Here is a 22,195-nt window from a genome sequence, read left to right as displayed (position 1 = left end):
TGCACGGTGCAGCTTGGTACACCACACTTTACAATCGACAATACTGATCGAATACTCATAGAGGAGTCAATGAAATGCTGAGGTGAAATGCCTCCAGTTTAACCTCTTGTCTAAAGGGTGTTACCTCCACAAGCCAATGCTCCCTCGGTACTACACTATGGTATTAGCATCAGCTCACCTCAAGAAAAGCATACCTAAGTATTTTCTGTACCTATTTCCTTATGACATAGAAGAAGGCCATTCAGCCCACCAAATCTATGCCAGCATTCAGAGCAAATATATTACTAATTATTCCCCAAAGCATATTCTTCCCCCCCCTCCATTCCCATCAACTACCCTCAGATTCTAACACTCGCCAACACACTAGGAGCAATCTACAAAAGCCAATTAATATATAAATCACCATGTTTTCGGGACATGGAAGGAAACTAAAGCATCCATGGAAAACCCACACAACCATAGGGCGAACATATGAACTCCACACAGACAGCACCAGAGGTGGGGACTTTACCTCGGTCGCTAGAGGTGTGAGGCAGCTGCTGTTTGTTGGAAGCCCAAGGAGAAAGATGGGCATTGTAATAAATTTGTGATAAGACTGTAAAAAATAAACATCTCAAAGTTGCTTGGTATTGATCTGTAGAACGTTGCATTTATGTTAATCATCCTGGTGGAACCATCATGGTGTTTTCTGTTCCATTTCATTCACAGAGATGGTTTGCGATGATCTGTGTAAAACCATTATTGCAGCTGCGGTGTTGTTGTCCTTCATCCTGTCTGTGCTGCTCTCCTCGTATTTCATTCATCGATACCATAAAACCACTCCCAAGCCCCCCATCGCTTCGGCAGAAATGACCTTCAGGAGGCCAGCTCAGGCTTATCCGATCAGCTACTCCTCCAATAATATCCGAAGACCTTCTATAGATTCCATGGAAAATCAAATGTCTGTGGATTCCTTCAAGATACCAGTGAGTGCCATTTTATTGCATTTTTCTACTGCCCTTTAAAGATTAGTCCTATCAAAGAACAGCTATGAAAAAATGTTGATCATCAACAGTTTTGGTCACACTGGTGTAGGAAGGATGTCATCAAACTGGAAAGAGTTTAGAGAAAATTTATGAGAATGTGGTCGGGAACTGAAGGCCTGAGTGATGGGGAGAGATTTGGAAAGCTGGGACTTTAATACATGGAGTGCAGGAGGCTGAGGGGTGTATAAAATTATGAGGGGAAAAGCACTCCCAATCTGACCTCTCTCTCTGCCTTACATACTTACAATAAAGCCCAACATCTCAACTTCTAACCTTGCACTTCAAAACTCAACAATCAATTTGGTAATTTGTTTAAGAAGGAACTGCAGATGCTGGAAAATCGAAGGTAGACAATTTGGTAATTTCAGGTGACCAGTCCTCAATGCCTGTGTCAGAACCAAACAGTTCTGACGAAAGGGGACTTGCCTGAGACACTAATTGTGTTTTTTCCCCTCCATAGATGTTGACTGACACCAAGAATATTTTCAGCTTTCACTGTTTTATTTCAGATTTCCAGCCACTGCAATGTTCTGTATTACAGAGTACCAGCCTTTTCTCTCCCTCTCTCCTCCATCCAATTTTTCTTGCTTCTATTGACAATTACTTGAGTCTAAAGAAGGGTCTCAACCCAAAACATCACCCATTCCTTCGATCCAGAGATGCTGCCTGTCCCGCTGAGTTACTCCAGCATTTTGTATCCATTTTCGGTGGAAACCAGCATCTCCAGTTCTTTCCTACATACTTAAAACCAGTTGTGATTAACTCACTGACTTCACAATCATTTGTGCCTTTCCGTTCTCTCTCAGTCTCCAACCTATAATAAACATTCCTTTTGCCTCCTCTACCCTTCCACCTTCACTGCAACTAAAACACACTTTTGTCCTACTTTATCCTCATTATTAACCTAGCAATGTTTATCTTACTTATTACAGACTGACAGCAATTGCAGTGTCCCATATCTCACAGTTTCAGAATTGCTTATCTTTCATTTCAGACCTCAGTCACCTCCTTTACTTGACACCCCTCAAAACAAATCAGCTGATTTGCTCAAGATTTCACCACCCTCTCAGCCAAAGCCATCAGCATTTGTTATTCATTCTCTTTTGGTCCCCATCCTATCACATACATTCACTTTGGTAGACAAAAGTTCTGGAGAAACTCAGCGGGTGCAGCAGCATCTATGGAGCGAAGGAAACCTTCGCTCCATAGATGCTGCTGCACCCGCTGAGTTTCTCCAGCACTTTTGTCTACCTTCGATTTTCCAGCACCTGCAGTTCCTTCTTAAACACATACATTCCCTTTGTTCTCTCCTCCTCTCTGCAACTTAAAACAACTTCTAATAGTTCTGATCAAAGGCCCTCAATCTGAATGTTAACTCCAATTCTCTCTCTCTCTGCAGCAGTAGACTGACCTGTTGAGAATTTCCAACCTTTTCTGTTTTTTTCCTCAAGACTGCCAGCATCTGCCTTTCTTTGCTCTTCAATATGGGAGAGGAGTGGGACTAGGTCCGTTGGTGCTTCAGTTCTGCAGACTTTCTACTTTGTTCCATTATCCCTTGACTCCCTGAATCCAAAAACCTATTCATCTTAGCCTTGAAAATACTCAACCTGCTTGATCTACAGAGTTCGACTGATTCACAAACTGATTGAAGGAATTCCTCTTCCATCACAAATAGCCCAACCATGCTTTAAACTGGACTGCATGTTAGGTTATTGCAAGGTGCCCCAGTATGTACCCCCAATCAAATCATGTGTCTGCATCAAGTCAACCCTTTCTGACAGGGCATATTAGGTTAGAGGTGGAATGGTAGTAGCTGTGCATGCTAATTAACGATAGGGTTTCTGTGCCTTTTTGCTTGGGCAGAGAGACAGCAGAGGAGCTTTGAATCACTGACTGCGACTTCCTGACTTCTGCATTAAACACACATGCTGAAATCCTATAGCTGCTGTCAGATTCATGGAGGCCACCGACAGTGATCGTTGACAATCTTGTTGTTAATAGAGCAGTAAAATCTGGTCTATAATTGCCAAATATGAGCAGGGCATCATCTCCATACAGGACATGATTTCCATTTACTCATTTCAATATCAGATACAATTTCCACATCGGCACGTGAAAAGTGATAGCAGGAGATTTGATTTTAGATTAAATTGTTCACGCATATTATCGGTGAGGTGATATTTCAGTTTATGGATTGTTTGAAATTAATGCATGCGAGTGGGCTTGGATCCTATGTTTCAGCTATTTTAAGTGGTTGTGTATTGTTTTCTATGACAGGAGGATCCCAAGTGGGAGTTTGCCAGGAAGAACTTGGTCCTGGGTAAAACCCTGGGTGAAGGAGAATTTGGGAAAGTAGTGAAGGCTACGGCATTCAAACTGAAGGGCAAAGCAGGCTACACCACTGTGGCTGTCAAGATGTTGAAAGGTTAGGCTGAATGTCTACTAAGTGTCCAAAAGGGAACTGCAGATGCTGGAATATCGAAGGTACACAAAATTGCTGGGGAAACTCAGCGGGTGCAGCAGCATCTATGGAGCGAAGGAAATAGGCGACATTTCGGGCCGAAACCCTTCTTCAGACTGATGGGGGGTGGGGGGGGGAAAGAAAGAAGGAAAAGGGGAGGAGGAGGAGGAGCCCGAGGGCGGGCGGATGGGAGGGTGGGAGGAGACAGCTAGAGGGTTAAGGAAGGGGAGGAGACAGCAAGGGCTAGCCAAATTGGGAGAATTCAATGTTAATGCCATAAGGACGCAAGGTCCCCAGACGGAATATGAGGTGCTGTTCCTCCAATTTCCGCTGTTGCTCACTCTGGCAATGGAGGAGACCCAGGACAGAGAGGTCGGATTGGGAATGGGAGGGGGAGTTGAAGTGCTGAGCCACCGGGAGGTCAGGTAGGTTATTGCGGACTGAGCGGAGGTGTTCGGCGAAACGATCGCCCAACCTACGCTTGGTCTCACCGATGTAAATCAGCTGACATCTAGAGCAGCGGATGCAGTAGATGAGGTTGGAGGAGATACAGGTGAACCTTTGTCGCACCTGGAACGACTGCTTGGGACCTTGAATGGAGTCGAGGGGGGAGGTGAAGGGACAGGTGTTGCATTTCTTGCGGTTGCAACGGAAAGTGCCCGGGGAGGGGGTGGTGCGGGAGGGAAGGGATGAATTGACGAGGGAGTTGCGGAGGGAGCGGTCTTTGCGGAAGGCAGACATGGGGGGAGATGGGAAGATGTGGCGAGTGGTGGGGTCACGTTGGAGGTGGCGGAAATGGCGGAGGATTATGTGTTGTATTTGCTGGCTGGTGGGGTGAAAGGTGAGGACCAGAGGGACTCTGCCCTTGTTGCGTGTGCGGGGATGGGGAGAGAGAGCAGTGTTACGGGGTATGGATGAGACCCTGGTGTGAGCCTCATCTATGGTGGCGGAGGGGAATCCCCGTTCCCTGAAGAACGAGGACATTTCCGATGCCCTGGTATGAAATGTCTCATCCTGGGAACAGATGCGGCGTAGGTGGAGGAATTGGGAGTAGGGGATGGAGTCTTTACAGGGGGCAGGGTGGGAAGACGTGTAGTCCAGATAGCCATGTGAGTCAGAGGGTTTGTAATGTATGTCTGCTAAGTGTCATTGTGATGTGCAGATAAAGTAATCTCCTACAGCTGACACTGAATGGCTTTTACTCCATGGTGCAACACAGTCTCACAGTTAATTCTATTTATTAGCAGACCTGTTTGTAGATATTATTTCATTCTCAACTGGAACCTCATCTGGAGACCAACAGGCGAATAACTGAAAGGCTTGAATGTTCATAGCCCTTAAGATTGCCAAAGAGCTTTACACCCAGTTTTGAACTGATTATGTTGGAACCACAGGAGCGTATTTAGATTCAGATTCAGATTCAACTTTAATTGTCATTGTGCAGTGTACAGTCCAGAGACAAGGAAATGCAGTGACATAGCAAATTTAAACACAACCAGCTATAATGACCAGGTTTTTGTTAAAGGTGTTGATGGATAAATATTGATCAGGAACTGGGAGAATTTCCTGCATCTTCAAAAAATTACACAGGATCTTTAATTTCCACCTTGGATGGAAGACAGGTCTCAATTTAATCTGTCTACTGAAACATAATGCAATTGAGAGTGCAATATGGCCTCTGTGCTGTACCAGAGAGGAAGCCTAGATTGTCATGCTGAAATACCTGGGTGTGAAGGGGTATTTGAATAAAGGGCCTGGCCCACTTGGGCGTCATTTGCGCGTCACGCAGGTGGGACGCGAAGATTTCGTGAATCCCAAAATCCTGGGGCGCCGCACGTGGCTGCGCGTCCCTGCCTACGCCACCACATCTCATCACGCCCCATGCTCGCATAATGCACGGCATGCGCGCATCACGATGCGTGCATGACGCGTAAATGATGTCACAGCATGTGTTGTGACGTGTAAATGACGTTGCGTAAATGACGAGCAAATAATGCCCAAGTGGGGCAGGCCCTTTAAGCATTACTTGATCCCGTTTTAATCACAGTTCTCTGAAGTACTTCCAAAAGTATTTATTTTAAGTGCAGTTTGCTGCTGCTTACTTATGCCCTGAGGGTAAAAGTTAAATACAATGGTAGTTATCTTGTAATTAACCACACTCTTTGCTTCTGTCTGGCAGAAAATGCATCTCAGAGTGAACTACGAGACCTTTTATCCGAGTTCAACTTGCTGAAACAAGTGAACCATCCTCACATCATCAAACTATATGGAGCCTGCAGTCAGGATGGTAAGAAAATAAAGGGCACAGAGGGGATATCAGTAACAAATTCAATCCATGATCCATTTATTTAAATACAATGTTTATTCATTTAGATTAAAGATTGGGGCAAGATGAAACAAAGGAAAGAGTATGGACATAAAATACAGGGTAGTTGGGAATTTAAGAAAAAACGTCTTGACACAATGTGTCTGGGATAATCTGGCTTCTTTCTTTGGCAGGTCCTCTCCACCTTATTGTGGAGTACGCCAAATATGGATCACTGAGAAGTTTCCTGAGGGAAAGTCGCAAAGTCGGTCCCAGTTACTTGGGTGAAGGCAATCGAAACTCCAGCTATTTGGATAATCCAGATGAACGGGCCTTGACCATGGGAGACCTGATATCTTTTGCCTGGCAGATCTCCCGTGGAATGCAGTACTTAGCTGAAATGAAGGTGAACCTTAACCCTATTTGCTGTTGATATTGGGGACTTGAACTCTCATGACTTTTCAAGAAGTTAAAAAATGCATTTAGATCTGTCTTTTTTATGATATATTCCTCACTAGTCCAACTGAGTTTTAGCTCTGTAGGTAACATCAGAAAGTGCATAGGTTGAACTATATTGCAGCTATTCCCGACCAGCAGAGACTGGGATTCTGGCTCAGAGCTCTGTATTGGCTTTACCCAGATGCTCATATTTGGTGGAGGGGGAATGATTCTTTCCTTTTCTTATGTGTTTTTGGGAAGCAGCATTAACTGCTAAGCCCTCAGTGAGACCTTCCTCTAAATGACTCTGAACTCGCTGATGAAATCAGTTATAGTCACAGAGTCGCACAACACAGACACAGGCCCTTTTGCCCAACTCGTCCATGCTGATCAAGGTGCCCCATCTAAGCTCGTCTTATTTGTCCGTGTTTGGCCCGTCTCCCTCTATGCCTTTCCTATTTATGTATCTGAACAAATAAATGCCTTTTTAAATGATGTTATCCTGGTGATATTGCTGCTGGAGTAGGGATTTGCACGCTACTTGCCACCTTGTGATAATGAGTGACCAACCTGAGCTATCAATGGTAAAACTCTACACCACCACACAACAAAGGTCTCCTATTAACGGATGTCACAACCAATCTTCTGAGCTCACAGTTTAATCTGATGTCCATATAGTTAACTGCCTATGTTCTTTGTTATACCTTAGCTTGTTCATCGTGACTTGGCAGCACGGAATGTATTGGTTGCTGAAGGACGTAAGATGAAGATCTCTGATTTTGGACTTTCCAGGGATGTGTATGAGGAGGACTCGTATGTGAAAAGAAGCAAGGTATTGTGCACCTTCTATAACATTCATCACCTGAACGACTTATGATAACGACTGTGACGGAGGAAACCCCACAGGCTATTGATTAGTACAGGTGTCAGAGGTTATGGGGAGAAGGCTGGAGAATGGGGTTAGGAGGGAGAGAGAGATTAGCCATGATTGAATGGCGGGGTAGACTTGATGGGCCAAATGGCCTAATTCAACTCCTATTCCTTTTGGCCTTTTGATCTATTCCTCGTTCATTTTATCCATTAAATGGAGATGCCTACTTTCATCTTGTTGCTCTGTCTTTTACCAATTGAAAAAGCACATCAATGTTCTTGACTGAGGGCGCCAAGAAAGAGATTATGTATAGCTGTTTGTGGGAAATAAGCTCTTTTCTACTGAGAAACATCACCTCTGAATATATATGACTGTAGTGAGCGACCCATGCCTTTCCATTGAATGGGGCAAACTCTGTATTTCAGTTGAGTGATTTTTTAATTTGTGTCTCTCTTGCCTCTAGGGTCGAATTCCTGTGAAATGGATGGCAATAGAATCTTTGTTTGATCACATCTACACAACGCAAAGTGACGTGTAAGTTGAGCATACTCACCATTTTTGTGGAGTTGAAAATCAAAATAGACAAGGTCCTCAATTTATTCTGAAACAAAATATCTCTAATGTTGGAGAAAACAGAAAACTCAGCAGATCAGGTAGGATCTGTGAAGAAAGAAACGGGTTAATATTACCGATCAAACACCTTTCATCAGACGATGCACTATTAATGCTAAACCTTGGCACGAACAAGGACAACGATAGGAAAGAGAAGGGCCAAGGCCTTCAATCCTATTGCCCCTTATTAATTATTTATAAATCCACTTACTCTATCACTGAATCAAGATCTACTACATTAAATGAAAAACACAAACATAGGCCATTTTCTCTGTTTCATCTGTTCCTGTTGACTAAAATAGTTATCTGACTTGCCTCACTCTATTGACCTTTCCCTTAAACCACTGAAAGGTTTTCTCTTGTTGATCATTCCAGCTAACTCAGTAGAGAACAAAACTGCATCAAGAACCATCCTGAACTGGTGATAATTTTTAGTCTTAGTTTGAACTAACTGAGCCTTTTCTGGCACGATGTTCAGCAACCAACGTTGTGAGTACTGGGAATACTAATGTTGTTCTCCTTCCTTCGCACTTCAGGTGGTCATTTGGCATTCTACTTTGGGAAATAGTGACATTGGGTGGAAATCCCTATCCCGGAATTGCTCCTGAACGCCTCTTCAATCTGCTTAAGACAGGATACCGGATGGAGAGACCAGAAAACTGCAGTGAGGAAATGTAGGTTAGGCTTCATTGGCATGAAACTAATGGATAGAATTTACAGATTATTATGCAGCAACTCTTCGCATTTCAAAATGTGTATGGATCAGGAGATGCACATGGGACAGAGGAGTGTCAGTGGTGGACAAGAAGCTCAGCAGACAATAGGAAGGTCAGCAGACAATAGGAAGGTCAGCAGACAATAGGAAGGTCAGCACTGGATGGGAAGGTCCACGCTGGATGGGAAAGGTCAGCGTTGGATGGGAAAAGTAAGCACTGACTGAGAGACAGAAGGATTCTGTCCCTCCAGCATCAGGAAGTACATAATTGTGCAGGAAGGCCAGTATATTACTGGAAGGGCAGCAGCACACAGAGAAAGTCCACATTAGTTAGGAATGGTCAGTGACTGATGCTGAGATCAGACCCAGGACTGAACCCAAGACCTCTTCACCTCTGGACACAGCGGGGATTGAGGTGGGGTTAGGACTGGACTTGGTGGTAGGAAGGTGGAATTGAATAAGTGATGGAAAATGCGTGGTCAGCACTGAATTGGGAGTCTGGACCGTGATGGACAGGGACAATTACGATGGGCAGTAGATGTCAGATCCAGGTGATCGTTGAGCCAGCAGCGGACGGGTCCGGACAGTAAGAGAATGGGAGTAGAGTTGACATGGGTTGTTGATCAGACATCCAGGTTCGGACGGAGAGAAAGTGGTAGACCGTAAGAATTATTGCTGGAGAGGGTGGTCCTGTGCTGGATAGGTCAGACCAGATTTGAACAATGTTGGTCAATGCTTGACAGGGAAATCACCACACGAAGAACGAGTCACCATCAAATGGTGAAGTTAACAGACGGGCAGTGTCTGTGCTGGATGGGGAAGGTGAGAAGAGAGTGTGACATCAGAGCAGTCAGGGTTGCATTTCGTTAGTTTCCCTGCGATCAGACACTGATATAGATTTGCTTCAATTCTTTCTCAGGTACAACTTGATGCTGCATTGCTGGAAACAAGAGCCGGATAAACGGTCAACATTTGCAGAAATCAGCAAAGAACTGGAGAAGATGATGGTGAGGAGTCGGGTGAGTGTGGAGCAGTCCTCAAGTTCACAAGGTATAGGAGTAGAATTAGGCCATTCAGCCCATCAAGTCTACTCCGCCATTCAATCATGGGTGATCTCCGCCTCCTAATCCCATTTTCCTGCCTTCTCCCCATAACCCTTGACTCCCTTTCTAATCAAGAATTTGTCTATCTCTACCTTAAAAATATCCACTCTTGGCCTCCACAGCCTTTCCTACTTTTACCATTCTTGTGATATACAAGGTTTCCAACTCTCCATGTCTATGCTATGAAAAAAACTATAATACTAGTCTGAAGAAGGGTCTTGAACTGTAACATCACCCATTCCTTCTCTCCAGAGATGGTGCCTGTCCCGTTGAGTTATTCCAGCATTTTGGATCTATCTTCGGTGTACAACCAGCATCTGAAGGTCCTTCCTATATTATTACCATTTCTATGGCTTGTTCCCAGCTGGCAGTTTTGAAAAATGCCTTGAGCAAGATTGCCTCCAATTTTTAAGCAACAAGGTGCACCTTTTCGCCAATGACTGTGTGTTCACCAACCATTCCTTTGGTTGCTGGTTCATACAACAAATTTGTAGCTTTTGAAAATCTCCAAAAGCATCAGATTAAAAGCTTCCTTTAAAATGTTCAAAACTTCTTTAAGAGGGAACCTGTCCAGCTCATTGGCATTCACAAACGACTTGTATGTCTCCAGCCTTACCACCTGCAACATTATCACATACTTCCTCTTGCATATTGCCACATTCTTCTGTTCTATGTCTTTTCCCCAAACCTAAATATATTTTGTTTGCCTTTTGGAAATTGTACACTTGTTTCACGTATAGTGAATTCCCAATATATCCCTTATGCCCAGCGCTTGCCATCATCTTTGTTCCACCTAGTGAACCCCATTCTCTGTTTGCCTTATGCTAGATTGTTGTCTATCTACTAACTCAAGTGGCAACATCCCAAACTCAGTGCCAGAACAGTGTCTGTCGATTCTTTGCAAATTGTGTGAGCAAATAAACAGAGGTATACGTAGAATTATAAACAGAATAGTTGGCAGTAATAGAGAGAAAGAAAATTACAAATATTTCCAATCTTAGTAAAGAGATGTCTTCATCTCTCAATCTAACTGTCTCTTGGGATCCATAGTGCTACTTCTCAGAATCTTATGTCTCCCTTAGATCACTTCCCCTTCTTTGAGTGAGGTCAACCACACTCAATTGCTTCTCATATAACTCATCCCAGGAAATAATCAGATTAATCTACGCTGTACTGACTCCAAGCAAATGGTCCCTTCCTTCGGTATAGGAACCATAACCATACCAACTTCCACCCGAATTCGCACTAAAACTTCCGCAAAACCCCCTTACTTTCCTAATATTTGTACTCACAAGTTTATTTCTGAAATTCCATGAAGCAGCACATCTTTTGATTGCATCTGTCCTTTCATGTTTCTGTTCCCTGGGAGGGTTTGTGAGAGTTTACTTTACTGTTTAATCTAGAAGGTGACATTTCAAAAGGCGCAGTTTTGACTACCGTGTCAGTTTAGATATTGTGTTTTAGACTCTAGAGTGGTGTTCAAATTCACACCCGTCTGACTCACACTGGCATTATATGAGACACAAAGTGAATCAGGTAAGTAAGGCGCATTATAGGCAGTGGCTGAATGATTTCAGTTAAGAGAGAGTCTGAATCAGAATTTAAATTGTTTTAAATTATCCCATAATTATTACTTTCTTTCCCTCGCTTGTTAATTCTGCTCTCTCCTTGCCCCGTCTCTATTTTTCTCACTCCTGATCTTTCTCTCTCTTGATTTGATTTGATTTATTGTCATTGTCTTCAATGAAGAGACAACAAAATTATTTTTCCCTTAGTCATACAAAAAAAAAACTCTATCTCTATCTTCTCTGAAATTCAACATTTCTCGTTGCTCTCCTCTTGCTATTTTCTTTTCTATCACCTTTTGCTTCTCTTGACCTAAATGATTCCAGATCTACCTCTTTGTCTGTTCTCCGTCATCTTTTTGGTTCCTGCTCCCCCTTCCAACCTACGAAGCTGTATTGCTCTATCTATCTGTCCATATTCCTATCCATCTTTTATCTTCATTATTCTTTCCCAACCTCCATAATGTTGTCCATTTGATCTCTTATTTATGCCTCCCATCTCCAATTCTGTTCTCTATCCCATTTTCCATCTCTCTGCTGTAACTATGTTCTTCCCCTGTGTGTTTCTCCTTCACTCCCTCCTTTTCTCTGGTATGTGCCTCATTTCTGTCTTTTGAATCAATGGCAACCATTAAGTTTGAATTTTTTGCCTCTACCTCTAGGACTACCTGGACCTTGCAGCCTCCACACCATCAGACTCCTTGCTCTATGATGACGGAGTGGCTGAAGAAGAGACGCCACTGGTAGACTGTAATAATGCTCCCCTCCCTCGGTCCCTCCCCTCCACATGGATTGAGAACAAACTCTACGGTAGAATTTCACATGCATTTACTAGATTCTAAGCTCATTTAAGGAACCACTGCTGCAGCCGATGGCCCCGTTTACACAGTGCCTCCAAGATTCGGCGACAGAGGATTGACTCAAACCAACAAATACTCCTTCTCTCTGGATTCAATGAATTCAGACTCAGTGCATGCATTGTGGAGCCCATCCCCTCACTCATTGCGGAAACCTACCTATGTCAGCCAAGGAAAACCCTGGCTTTATTTACGTGGTGTAATTAGTCACCTGAGCATTTTCTCTGTTGGTTACCGAAGAAGACTAGGCAGCTTTCGGGAATCCTTAAAATATCTCTCATCGTCAATTCTATATTGTACAGTTGGTAGAATTGTTCGGTGATTAATCTCAGTAGATCCTACATATAGGCATCCTTCTGTGTCAAGGACATAAAGCAGCTTCCATTTCCACTGATAGATATCTCTGCCTTTCTCTACATTGTCCACGCACACTCTCATCACTGGCATACGTAAAAATACACACCCAAGAAATTACATCAAGAAGCACTTCCTTAATCACGGTATTTGGATGACAATTAACATTCAGAACTGATTGTTATTTCCATCACCCATTTCTTGATTTATTTATGATCATGTCATTCCTCCAAGCTATTCATTGCTCTGTGTTTAGATCCTGGGTTCCTGGGTGTTTCTGCAATGCGACAGCAAATTGGCTGCAGTTGGCAGTTCTGCTTCAATGCATAATCTTCGCCCCAAGTTTGTTTTACCTGCACTTCTAAACTATACTTTTCCCCAACGCACAATTGCTTTGTCAAAGCCCACAGAATGGCAGTAGACACCAGTGAAAAATTTGAGGGATACTGCCAATGTGACGCCACCATTAGGGAGCAGAAAGAGACCCCACTCAGGCTAAACACCTCGGAGAATGCAATGCAACTCCAACATAACACAACTCGGGCTTTTCAATTCTCAGAACAGTCTGTGAACCTTCTACAGAGTCTTTTAAGTCATGGGTTAGCTGACAGTCTGCATGGAAGAATTTTTCTTCATTGGGGAGATTGCAAGTATACATTATTTATTATCTGATTAATCCTAAATTGAGGAAGCAATAAAGGATCAAGTGGGGCGAGAATAGGTAAGAAGGGAAGATTTTCTTTGCAGAAGGGCATAAGTGAACCAAATGGTTTTATGGTTAACATCAGAGTCTAAGGTTTCCTTTTAAATTCCACATTTATTTTATATTTGAATTAAAATTCCCAGTTACTATGATGCAATTTGAATTTGTGCTTCTGATTTCATGGTCCAAAGGTTTGTCTGATAGTCCAGTGATTTAAATTCCACTCCACACTACCCCTTGAGGACACACAATGCCATCCTGGTGGAAAAACTTGACTAGAACTTCCATTCTTACAGACTGAAATTCAGTCAGCTGGTCTCAGGTCAAGTTTGACATTAAGTTGAATTAGTTTAGTTTAGAGATACAGCACGAAAAAGGCCCTTTGGCCTACCAAGTCTGTACTGACCAGCGATCCCCCCCCCCCACATGAACAAACTATCCTACACACACTAGGGACAATTAACAATTATACTGAGCCAATTAGCCTACAAACCTGGAGTGTGGGAGGAAACCAGAGGTCCTGGAGAAAACCCACACAGGTCATAGGGAGGATGTACAAACTCCGTACAGACAGCACCCGTAGTCAAGATCAACTTGGGTCTCTGGCGCCGTAAGGCAGCAACTCGCCGTGCTGCCCTGAATGTTAGAGTGATTTCTCTGCTGCTCAGCATACCCACAGTAAAAGGCTCTCGTTCACTCTTACCAACCCCTTCGTCAGTACGTAGCTCTATTTTAGATATTCCTGGTATTACATCTTTTACTGTCAGCCTCTCCGTTACAACATTCTATGTAGAACAGCACATTCCAGTGTAAGACCCTGAATCATCTTTTCCCCCCATTTCAAAACTGAACATTAACAAAAGATTCCAATATAATCTGATCCACTCTTAATACCCAAAGTGTACCGTGCTCTGTCTCTGCGAGGCCAGTGGTCCGAGGATTCTGATAATGTAAAGCCTGCTTAAGTTAGGTGCCCACATTAGTGTCCAATGATTTGTTGCATGTATTCTGCCCCCTCTCCAAAGGGCAGAAATGGGAGTTTTTCCCCAACAGACTAATATATAGTGTAGAAAGCCATACCCCCACATGTAGCTGGGGCATTTGATGAGATTATTGATCACAGTAAAACTATCCCTGGCTCAGAGAGCGGCTATGGTAATAAAACAAAAAGGCAATGTCTTCTATTTACTACCACAAACTCACACCCCACCAACCTCAAAGGGAGAATGCGAGATGGCTGAATCCACCATTTGGAGATCAGACCCCCTGAGGCGCAATGTGAAAAAGTATAAATTTCTGCCTGATTTTATACACACTCAAGATGTGTAAGCAGAGGCAAAGCCATCACCGCTGCAGCAGTTAATTTTTGTCCTTTAATTTATTATTTATAACTTTTTTAATATTTCTGCCCCTTAACGGTGGGCATTATGTTGACTCGTGCACAGAATTAGATGTGGCGTGTTTGGTGAGAGTAATTGTCAGCGCCTGAATCTTTCTTTCTTTTTGTTGTGCTTTCCCCCTTGTGCAGAAAAAATTATCTGTTTTCGTTTTTAGGCATCTCGTACCCCTGCTGGTCTGAAGACAGCCCTGTCCCCATCACAAGATTCGATGGAACTAACTCAGTCTTTACAAGATATGCAAATGATAGTGTTTATGCAAACTGGATGGTGTCACCGACAGCTGCAAAATTAATGGAGCGTTGTGATACTTAAAAAGCCCACGACAAGCCAATTGCTACGTGTGCACTTTCATACCTTATTCCCTCTGCACACACACAGACACATACTCCCTCCTCCGCAAGCTTTAAACTGGGCGAAATGGATGCATTCCTAACTGCTTGCTCCCGACATAGTGTGAGGAATGGGTGACCTCTGAACCCTCACAACTTGACCTATTGCTTCAACGAGGCCTCCTTGATCCAGCCTCATCCCATTTCCCTAATGTGATTGCTACCACCGTGCCTGAAATGATCTGGTGTTTGTTTAATTACCTGAGGAACTGAGGAAAGGAAGAGACACTGGGAGGTGGATTGGGAGCCAGGAGGGCCTAGCAGTGGAGGAAGGAAATGCTGGGGCCATGATGATTGGAAAGATAGGTGAAATAATATATGTAGCTTTAATGGTGACAGCAATTTGTGTGCCAATTCTAATTTTCTGTGGCTAAAGGAATTAGATATTTAGAATAATTTACCCGTGCGCTTTGAAGTAAACCAAAACACAATGGCTTTGCAGCTGCCTCACAGTTATTGACTATTACTTACACCACCAGTCTAGGTTTCAATCTCAGTGGCTGGATTATTTGAGCAGTATTGGCTGCTTCTGGCTGTAAATCCGTCTCTTGACATGCACACATTCTATGTCCCACCATTTCCCCCTATTATTGAGCATGAATCCTGGAAGTCTTGAGTTGTGGGAATATCAACGCACAGTATTAGAAGAAGAGTAGGCCAAGCAGCCTTCGGGCTCACAGTGGCATTCTAATAGATCATGGCCGCCCTGTCTGACCATACCATGTACCCATCTTAGTTTCAGAACTCCTGGCACTCTCACTGAATTTATTAATCTTCACTTCAAAAGTTTCAATTGGTTCATAACCAACAAAGAGAGATTCACGTTTCTGACCAGTTATGGATCACAAATATCAGTGTTCCCCGGACTCCAGAACAAAGGAGAAACTAGATGACAAATTAGCCTATTCACTGGTTGTTGCAAATCAGAACAACATGGTGCTGGGACAATAGAAACAGCAGGATAATTGGACCTAGACCCTGGGCACAGTCATCTTGATGGCCAGCTGATTTTTGACTAAAGGAAACAACCTCAATTTGGATAGTTTTAAGGGAATCACCTTGGGGATGGCACTAGCTGTCACATAGGACCACAAGTATTTGTAGTCATGGCTGACTCCTATGGTGTGAGGTTTGCAGGAAGCCATTGCTACTACTTCTCTGACTAATCAGTGATGAAGGACAGAGGTATTCACAGCCTGACGTTGTACGAAATTATAACACACACTGATCAACTTAACAACAACTTGCATTTATAATGTAACTTGCATATAGCTAAGCACATTTCAAAGTTGTGTTATTAAACTAATTTTAAGATATTAATGCTATGTCTAAAACTTTAGTGGGGCTTAAGAATTATCTTAAAGGAAGAAAGATGGAGAGAGAAGTGGAAAGGTAATAAGGCTGAGCTACGGTTGCCAATGGTCCAGCACTTATATTTGGGTAAAAGTCTAAAACTGGAGGGACATGAACATTCCTGAAGACTAGAGGAAATGAGTAACATAGGGAGTGTACCACTATGGGGCCATTTAAGCAGGAGCCAGTATAGGTCAACAAGCACAAGGGTGATGGGTGAACAAGACTTGGTGTGGGCTGCAAGACAAGCTTTCGTATTTGGATGGCCTCAGTTTTTCAGAGCCAGGGAGGCCACCCTAATATAGGTAGGTCTAGAAGTAAGAAAGGCAGATAAGGGTCTCAGCCATAGCAGCTGAGTTCAGGTAGGGGAATATTTGGGTAATGCTTTGCAGATATGATGGCAGGAAGATATGACCTAGTACTCCTTTCTGAGGGCAAATACAATACCAAGGTTGCAAACAGTCTGCTCAGGTTCTGATTGTTGCCAGGGTAAGGATGAAGTCACTATCCTTGACAATGATGCATAGCAAGGGGCTGAAGGAGCCAGCTTTAGTCCTTCTGCTATTTGGTATAAGAAATATCTGGAGTCAGACAAGCGATCTTACAATTTAGAGAGAGTGGAGAGGAAGGCACTGGTGAGGTTAAGCTGGGTATTGTCAGTGCACATGTGGAAACTGCACAGGGTTTTGTGGTAAGATATAGAAGGGAGACAAGGACAGATCTTTGGGGTACACCAGATGTGACGGCATTGGTGCAGCAAGAAAAAACATTGATACTGATTCTTGGCGAGAACTGGAAAAATTAATTTAAACAGAGTTGATTCAGCAAACAACACGCTAAACAAACACTGCAAAACTAAAATCCTGATAATGACAATGATCTTATTGTACTTGGCCACACTCTGAATTGAAGCAGCCATGTTAGAAAGCCCAAGAATCAGCATGTGTATGAGCGGATGCTGCAGCCTTAGTATTTCTCTTTCTGCTGGAGCTGGGATGAGGCACCCCATTTCTCCGTCCCACCTGATCGACAGGAAGTACCCCATTGACACAGAAATGAGTTGTGTTGTTCGAAATGAGAGTTGGTCCTGCCTAAGCTCCCAAAGAATGAGGGTGAGGTTGTCCTTTTGTGACTAAAGGTTGTGTGTGTATCAATATGTCGCAGCACCTCGAGATGGTGCAGTAAACTTTTTATAAATCTGCTTTGAATGATTTGAGTGGAGAAAGGAAGGCCAATAATATAGGATTTGTGACCTTAGATGCATTGTATATATCCTTACCAGGGTTGCTAAGTTTTTTTTTAAAGCTGTAATGCGAAAGGGGGGGGAAATGTAGATTTTATTCACTTCCCTTTCAAACAGCCAATTTGTTTTCTACCTGATAACACAATGTTAGTGTTGGCCCCAGCACCACACTGCCATCTGCTGGGAGGAGCTAAATGACACCAATGCTGACAATATTGAGTTAATAGCCACAGATATGGAGCATATAATGTTAGTGTATTAAACTGTGAATACTTACCACAGTCAAGGGCATGGGGCTTTAATGGAGATAATGACTTACGCTATCTGTTTCAGTTTAGCACCTCTCTTGAAACAACAACTCAACTAATTTGAGCTAACTATAATTATTTATAGAAATAGTGGAAGAAGTTTAGGACTTAGACTTAGACTTAGATCCTTTATTTGTTATAGGAGTGGCGATTCTGAAAATATCTTGATTATTGTGACAAATTGTTTAAGTGATGTTTGGGAAAATTAATGCTATCCAATGTGTAACGAATGTTTACAGATACTCGCCTGAAATTGAGATGATTCTTTATGAATCAGTAAACCATTTTGGAGCCCCGTCCCAACAGTTGTCAGTTTCCAAAGAATGAAAAAAATATTGAAAGAGGGAATTCTCAATAATCTAAATTTCTTCTTTACTCCAAATCCCAAATCCCTTGGGATAGGATGACCCGATGATCATATTTTTACTTCCTTCACCTGACAAAAAAAATTGGTTTGTCGAGAAACCTCATCACTGCCAGACATCCATTAGGTTTGATTGTAGCAATAGTGCAGTTGTAACCACTGCACAAAAATGATTAAACTCTCGACTCCATCTAAAATATCAAATGATACAAACTGAGCTTGAATTTTTAAAGTGAATGTGCACCAAGTGATCTCTGGACCCCTTGGCTCAGCTACCTTCTCACCAATATGTTGTTGAAATCCTTCATAGAACATACAATAGTACAACACAGGATGCCCACAATGTCTGTGTAGAACTTGATGCCAAGACCAACTCTTAGCTGCCTACACATAACCTATATTGCAGCATTCCCTGCACACCTACGTGCCTATCCAAAGTCTCTTCAATGCCATTATCATATCTGCCTCCACCATCACCCTCGGCAGCATATTCAAGGCACTCGCCACCCTCTGTGTCAAAATACTTGTCACATCTCACTTTCTCCTCTCATCTTAAAGCTATGCCCTCCAGTATTTGATATTTCCATCCTAGAAAAAAGGTACCTCATCTATGCTTCTGATCATTTTATATACCTCTCTCAGGGTTCCCCACAGCCTCTGGGGTTCCAGAGAAAACAATTCAAGTCTTTCCAACCTCTCCCTCTGGCTAATATCCCTACTCCAAGTATAATTCTGGTAAACCTCTGCATCCTTTCCCAAGCCTCCACATCGGGGCAACGAGAACTGCGCACAATATTCCAAATACGGCCTAACCAAAGTCCAAAAAGCTGCACCATGACTTCCAGACTCCTGTACTCAATCCCTAGCTCAAAATGAGATGACCGCAGTTGGAAACAATTTTGGTCCAAGCAATGTTTTACAACAGTACGGAGCTTTGCAGGATGGAACACAGATCAGAGATAGGGTTGTAGTACAAAGGAGTTGAATCTGTCACGAGGGGAAACTGCCCAGCATGGCTGCTTGCTTAGGAAACATCTTCATAAAATTAGCCTTTATATGTATATGACACACTTCAAGTGCCTTTGCATGAATGTGCATGTGCATATACATGTGTATAGGGTAGAAATGGTAGGGAAAACTTACGATTAGTTAGGCGGTGGATGTGTATTGCACCATGCCCAATCTTTTTTCCCCATTAAAGGTGTGTTATTGGGCCATCGTCCACTGTGTCCTAGGTTACATTCCTCCCTCAACCAATGCCACTGAAAGATTGGCTTGTTATGACAGTGTGTGGATCTTTGCTGACAGATCTTGCCTATTGTTCTGTCACTGTGACTTAGACCCACGGTGCACAGATTTCCTTTGCCTTGGTATTCGCAGCACAATTCAGGAGCAAATCTATCTTCTTGGCCTTGCCTGTTCTCTTTGTAGCATTGTGTTTCCTAGTTGTTAATTCACACCAAAAGAATTTGGAAATATATTTTTAAAATATAAAAATTATCTTAAATAATGTCATATAATTCTGTTAATTAGAACTAATTTATTAATTTTGAGGATTACTATTTAAACTGAATATTTCAGTATTTTTTCAACCATAATGATATTTGTTTCTGCATTTGTTGTGTAGATTTAGTGGGCATAATATTGATAATCTGTTATGCAATAAATAATGTATCATGGATGTAAATCTTTTTTGCATAAAATAAATAGATTACTCTCTCAGCTATGTTTCTATTGATTCAATTTGTTTTGAAACTGCTTTTGAAGCAGGAATTATTTTCAGTTTTGGTTGTGGACTGGCCTGTCCGATGTGTGTGTCCTGAAGGGAAATGATTAGTGGACCAGTGGCACAGCTATTCGAGCTGATGCCTCACAGTGCCACAGGTTCAATCCTGACCCTGGGTGCTGTCTGTGTGGAATTTACATAATCTCCCAGTGAGTTTCCACCCACATCACAAGACGTGCGGGTCAGTGGGTTAATTGGCCACTGTAAATTGTCTGTAGTGTGTAGGTGAGTGGCGGAATCTGTGAGAATGTGGGGAGAATAAAAATGGGGGTCATGTAGGATCAGTGTAAAAGATAAACACTCACAACTGAAGTAACTCAGCATCTCCGGAGAAAAGGAATAGGTGGCGTTTCAGGTCGAGACGCTTCTTCAGACTGGAAGGGTCTCGCCTCAAAATGTCACCTATTCCTTTTCTCGAGATCCTGCCTGACTCGCCGAGTTACTCCAGCTTTTTGTGTCTATCTTTGGTGTAAACCAGCATCTGCAATTCCTACACATCATTGTAAAGGATGCTTAATGATCAGTGTGATCGCCATATGCTGAAGGCACTGTTTCTGTACTGTAAATATCTCTTCCTCTAGACAACTGCCTCCTCTCTATTCTGTGGTTCTGCAGTGTTATTCACACTTGCTGGGCAAAATAGGTGGGCACTTGGTATGGATACCTGTTCTTCTCCAAAGTAGTTATTCAGGATATTTTATGCTCAAGTATAGGCCAGATAGTGGTTTAATGTGGCAGGGAATGCAAAGGAGTAATGTAAATAGGATGGATAAGGTAGAAGGCAGCTGATCGACCTGCTGCACAACAGCTTTCGTGCAAGTTGAAAGTATAGCCTGGTGAATGTGTTCAACATTCTCTGGGAACCACACTATCTCAGCTGTGAAAGTAGAAAAATCTCTACCCAAAGGTTAGTGAGATTGTTGCATTCTCTGTCACAACGAATGGCGAATTTAATGTGAGAAAGAAAAAAGACATTTGACAGAAAAGTGTAAAGAGAATTAAACTGATAAATTGAGATGAAGAAGATCAGTGAGACTGTAGTGTAGCATAAATATTGGCATAGAGCGTTTGGGCCAAATTGCTTAATTATGTATGGTAGATCCAACACAGTATTATGTAGCTAGAGGTAGAGCAAGACTTTGGTACAGCCACAAGGTGGCAGATTGAGCACAGCTGAGTCATTGCTCAGGGTACACAAAAATGCTGGAGAAACTCAGTGCGTGCAGCAGCATCTATGGAGCGAAGGAGATAGGTAACGTTTCGGGCCGAAACCCTTCTTCAGACTGAGTCATTGCTCATGCTGTCTCGGTTGGGGCCCTGTGTTGCAAACAGCAAAGCGAAATGGACAAAACTTTTAAACCGCTTGTTAAAGTAAGCTGCTGCACATCACAAATCTAATTAATCTACTGTTTATATCTCACATGGGGTGGAAGATTGCAACCTTCACGTGGTCCGCCCTGTTTCGACTAATGCAATTAACTCGACGTGCACAAACGGAAGATCAAATAGAACAAGTTGTCCAACAACTTTAGGCTGTGCACGCCACACGAAAGAAGAAGATCTCACATGAGGAGTACCATATCAAAATTACTAGGTCTCCACAGACCCTGGACTGAATTTTGGCTGAAATCGGGCTTGGTGACTGCGGTCTGTGTGAGTGGCAATTGGAAAATTAGCTCCCCAGGAGAGTTATCAAGTGCAACTTTGAAGTAAAAAAGGAAAAGCAAAGATTGACCAAGGTCTCAGGATTAACCCCAAATTCCCTACGTTATCAGAGTAAGGAAGTACATTTTATTTATATAGCACGTTTAAATCAACTCATGTTGAAACCAAAGTGCTTTACATAAAATAAATAATTAAGTTTCCGTACATCCATAGAAAAATTAAAAATAAGACAATTGACACAACACATTATAGAATTCAACATGAACGTCCCCCCACAATAGAATCAAAATTTTCCACTGTGGGGAAAGGCACCAGAGAGTTTAGTCCTCTTCCTCTGTGATCACCCGAGGTCGGGGCCCATTTCTGGCCTCCACAGCCAGTCCGATGTTATCAGGCCCTCTTGCCAGAAAGCTGGAACTCCGGCGTCGGGTGAACACTCCTCAGCGGCTTGGAATGTCTGGAGCGGCCGCCTCCTCCCCGGAGACCGTGGCACCCGAAGTTCTAAGTGCCTCTGCAAAGATAGTAGGACTTTGAAGATGGATGAAAGGCTAATAATTGAAGGAGTTAACATAATGCAAAGTGGTATTAGGTCTGAGAGTTTTGGGGAAGTGGGTGAGTTTTATCCAAGTTTCATTCACTAACATGCTTCTTGAGCCACAATTTAACAATAATTTATCA

The 22,195-nt window shown here is 42.8% G+C and overlaps 1 protein-coding gene across 3 annotated transcripts in view; it reads left to right on the top strand.

Moving 5' to 3' along the window:
* ret (ret proto-oncogene) overlaps positions 1–19,788 on the top strand; it is a 77,663-nt gene extending 57,875 nt beyond the window's left edge. The window contains exons 11-20 of one of the 3 annotated variants that reach the window (XM_033012782.1): positions 709–965; positions 3,303–3,450; positions 5,666–5,773; positions 5,986–6,197; positions 6,939–7,061; positions 7,564–7,634; positions 8,249–8,386; positions 9,347–9,446; positions 11,758–11,905; positions 14,564–19,788. In XM_033012782.1, coding sequence (XP_032868673.1) covers positions 709–965; positions 3,303–3,450; positions 5,666–5,773; positions 5,986–6,197; positions 6,939–7,061; positions 7,564–7,634; positions 8,249–8,386; positions 9,347–9,446; positions 11,758–11,905; positions 14,564–14,721 — 1,463 coding nt within the window. In that variant the 3' untranslated portion in view covers positions 14,722–19,788. Of the gene's footprint in view, positions 1–708; positions 966–3,302; positions 3,451–5,665; positions 5,774–5,985; positions 6,198–6,938; positions 7,062–7,563; positions 7,635–8,248; positions 8,387–9,346; positions 9,447–11,757; positions 13,418–14,537 lie in introns of those variants that run through there. The other 2 variants (XM_033012784.1, XM_033012783.1) reach the window with 2 other exon arrangements.
* Positions 19,789–22,195: the final 2,407 nt, after the last annotated feature.

The sequence above is a fragment of the Amblyraja radiata genome, chromosome 37 (genome assembly GCF_010909765.2).
Source record: "Amblyraja radiata isolate CabotCenter1 chromosome 37, sAmbRad1.1.pri, whole genome shotgun sequence".
Lineage (NCBI taxonomy): Eukaryota > Metazoa > Chordata > Chondrichthyes > Rajiformes > Rajidae > Amblyraja > Amblyraja radiata.
This window is presented reverse-complemented; position numbering and strand designations above follow the sequence as displayed.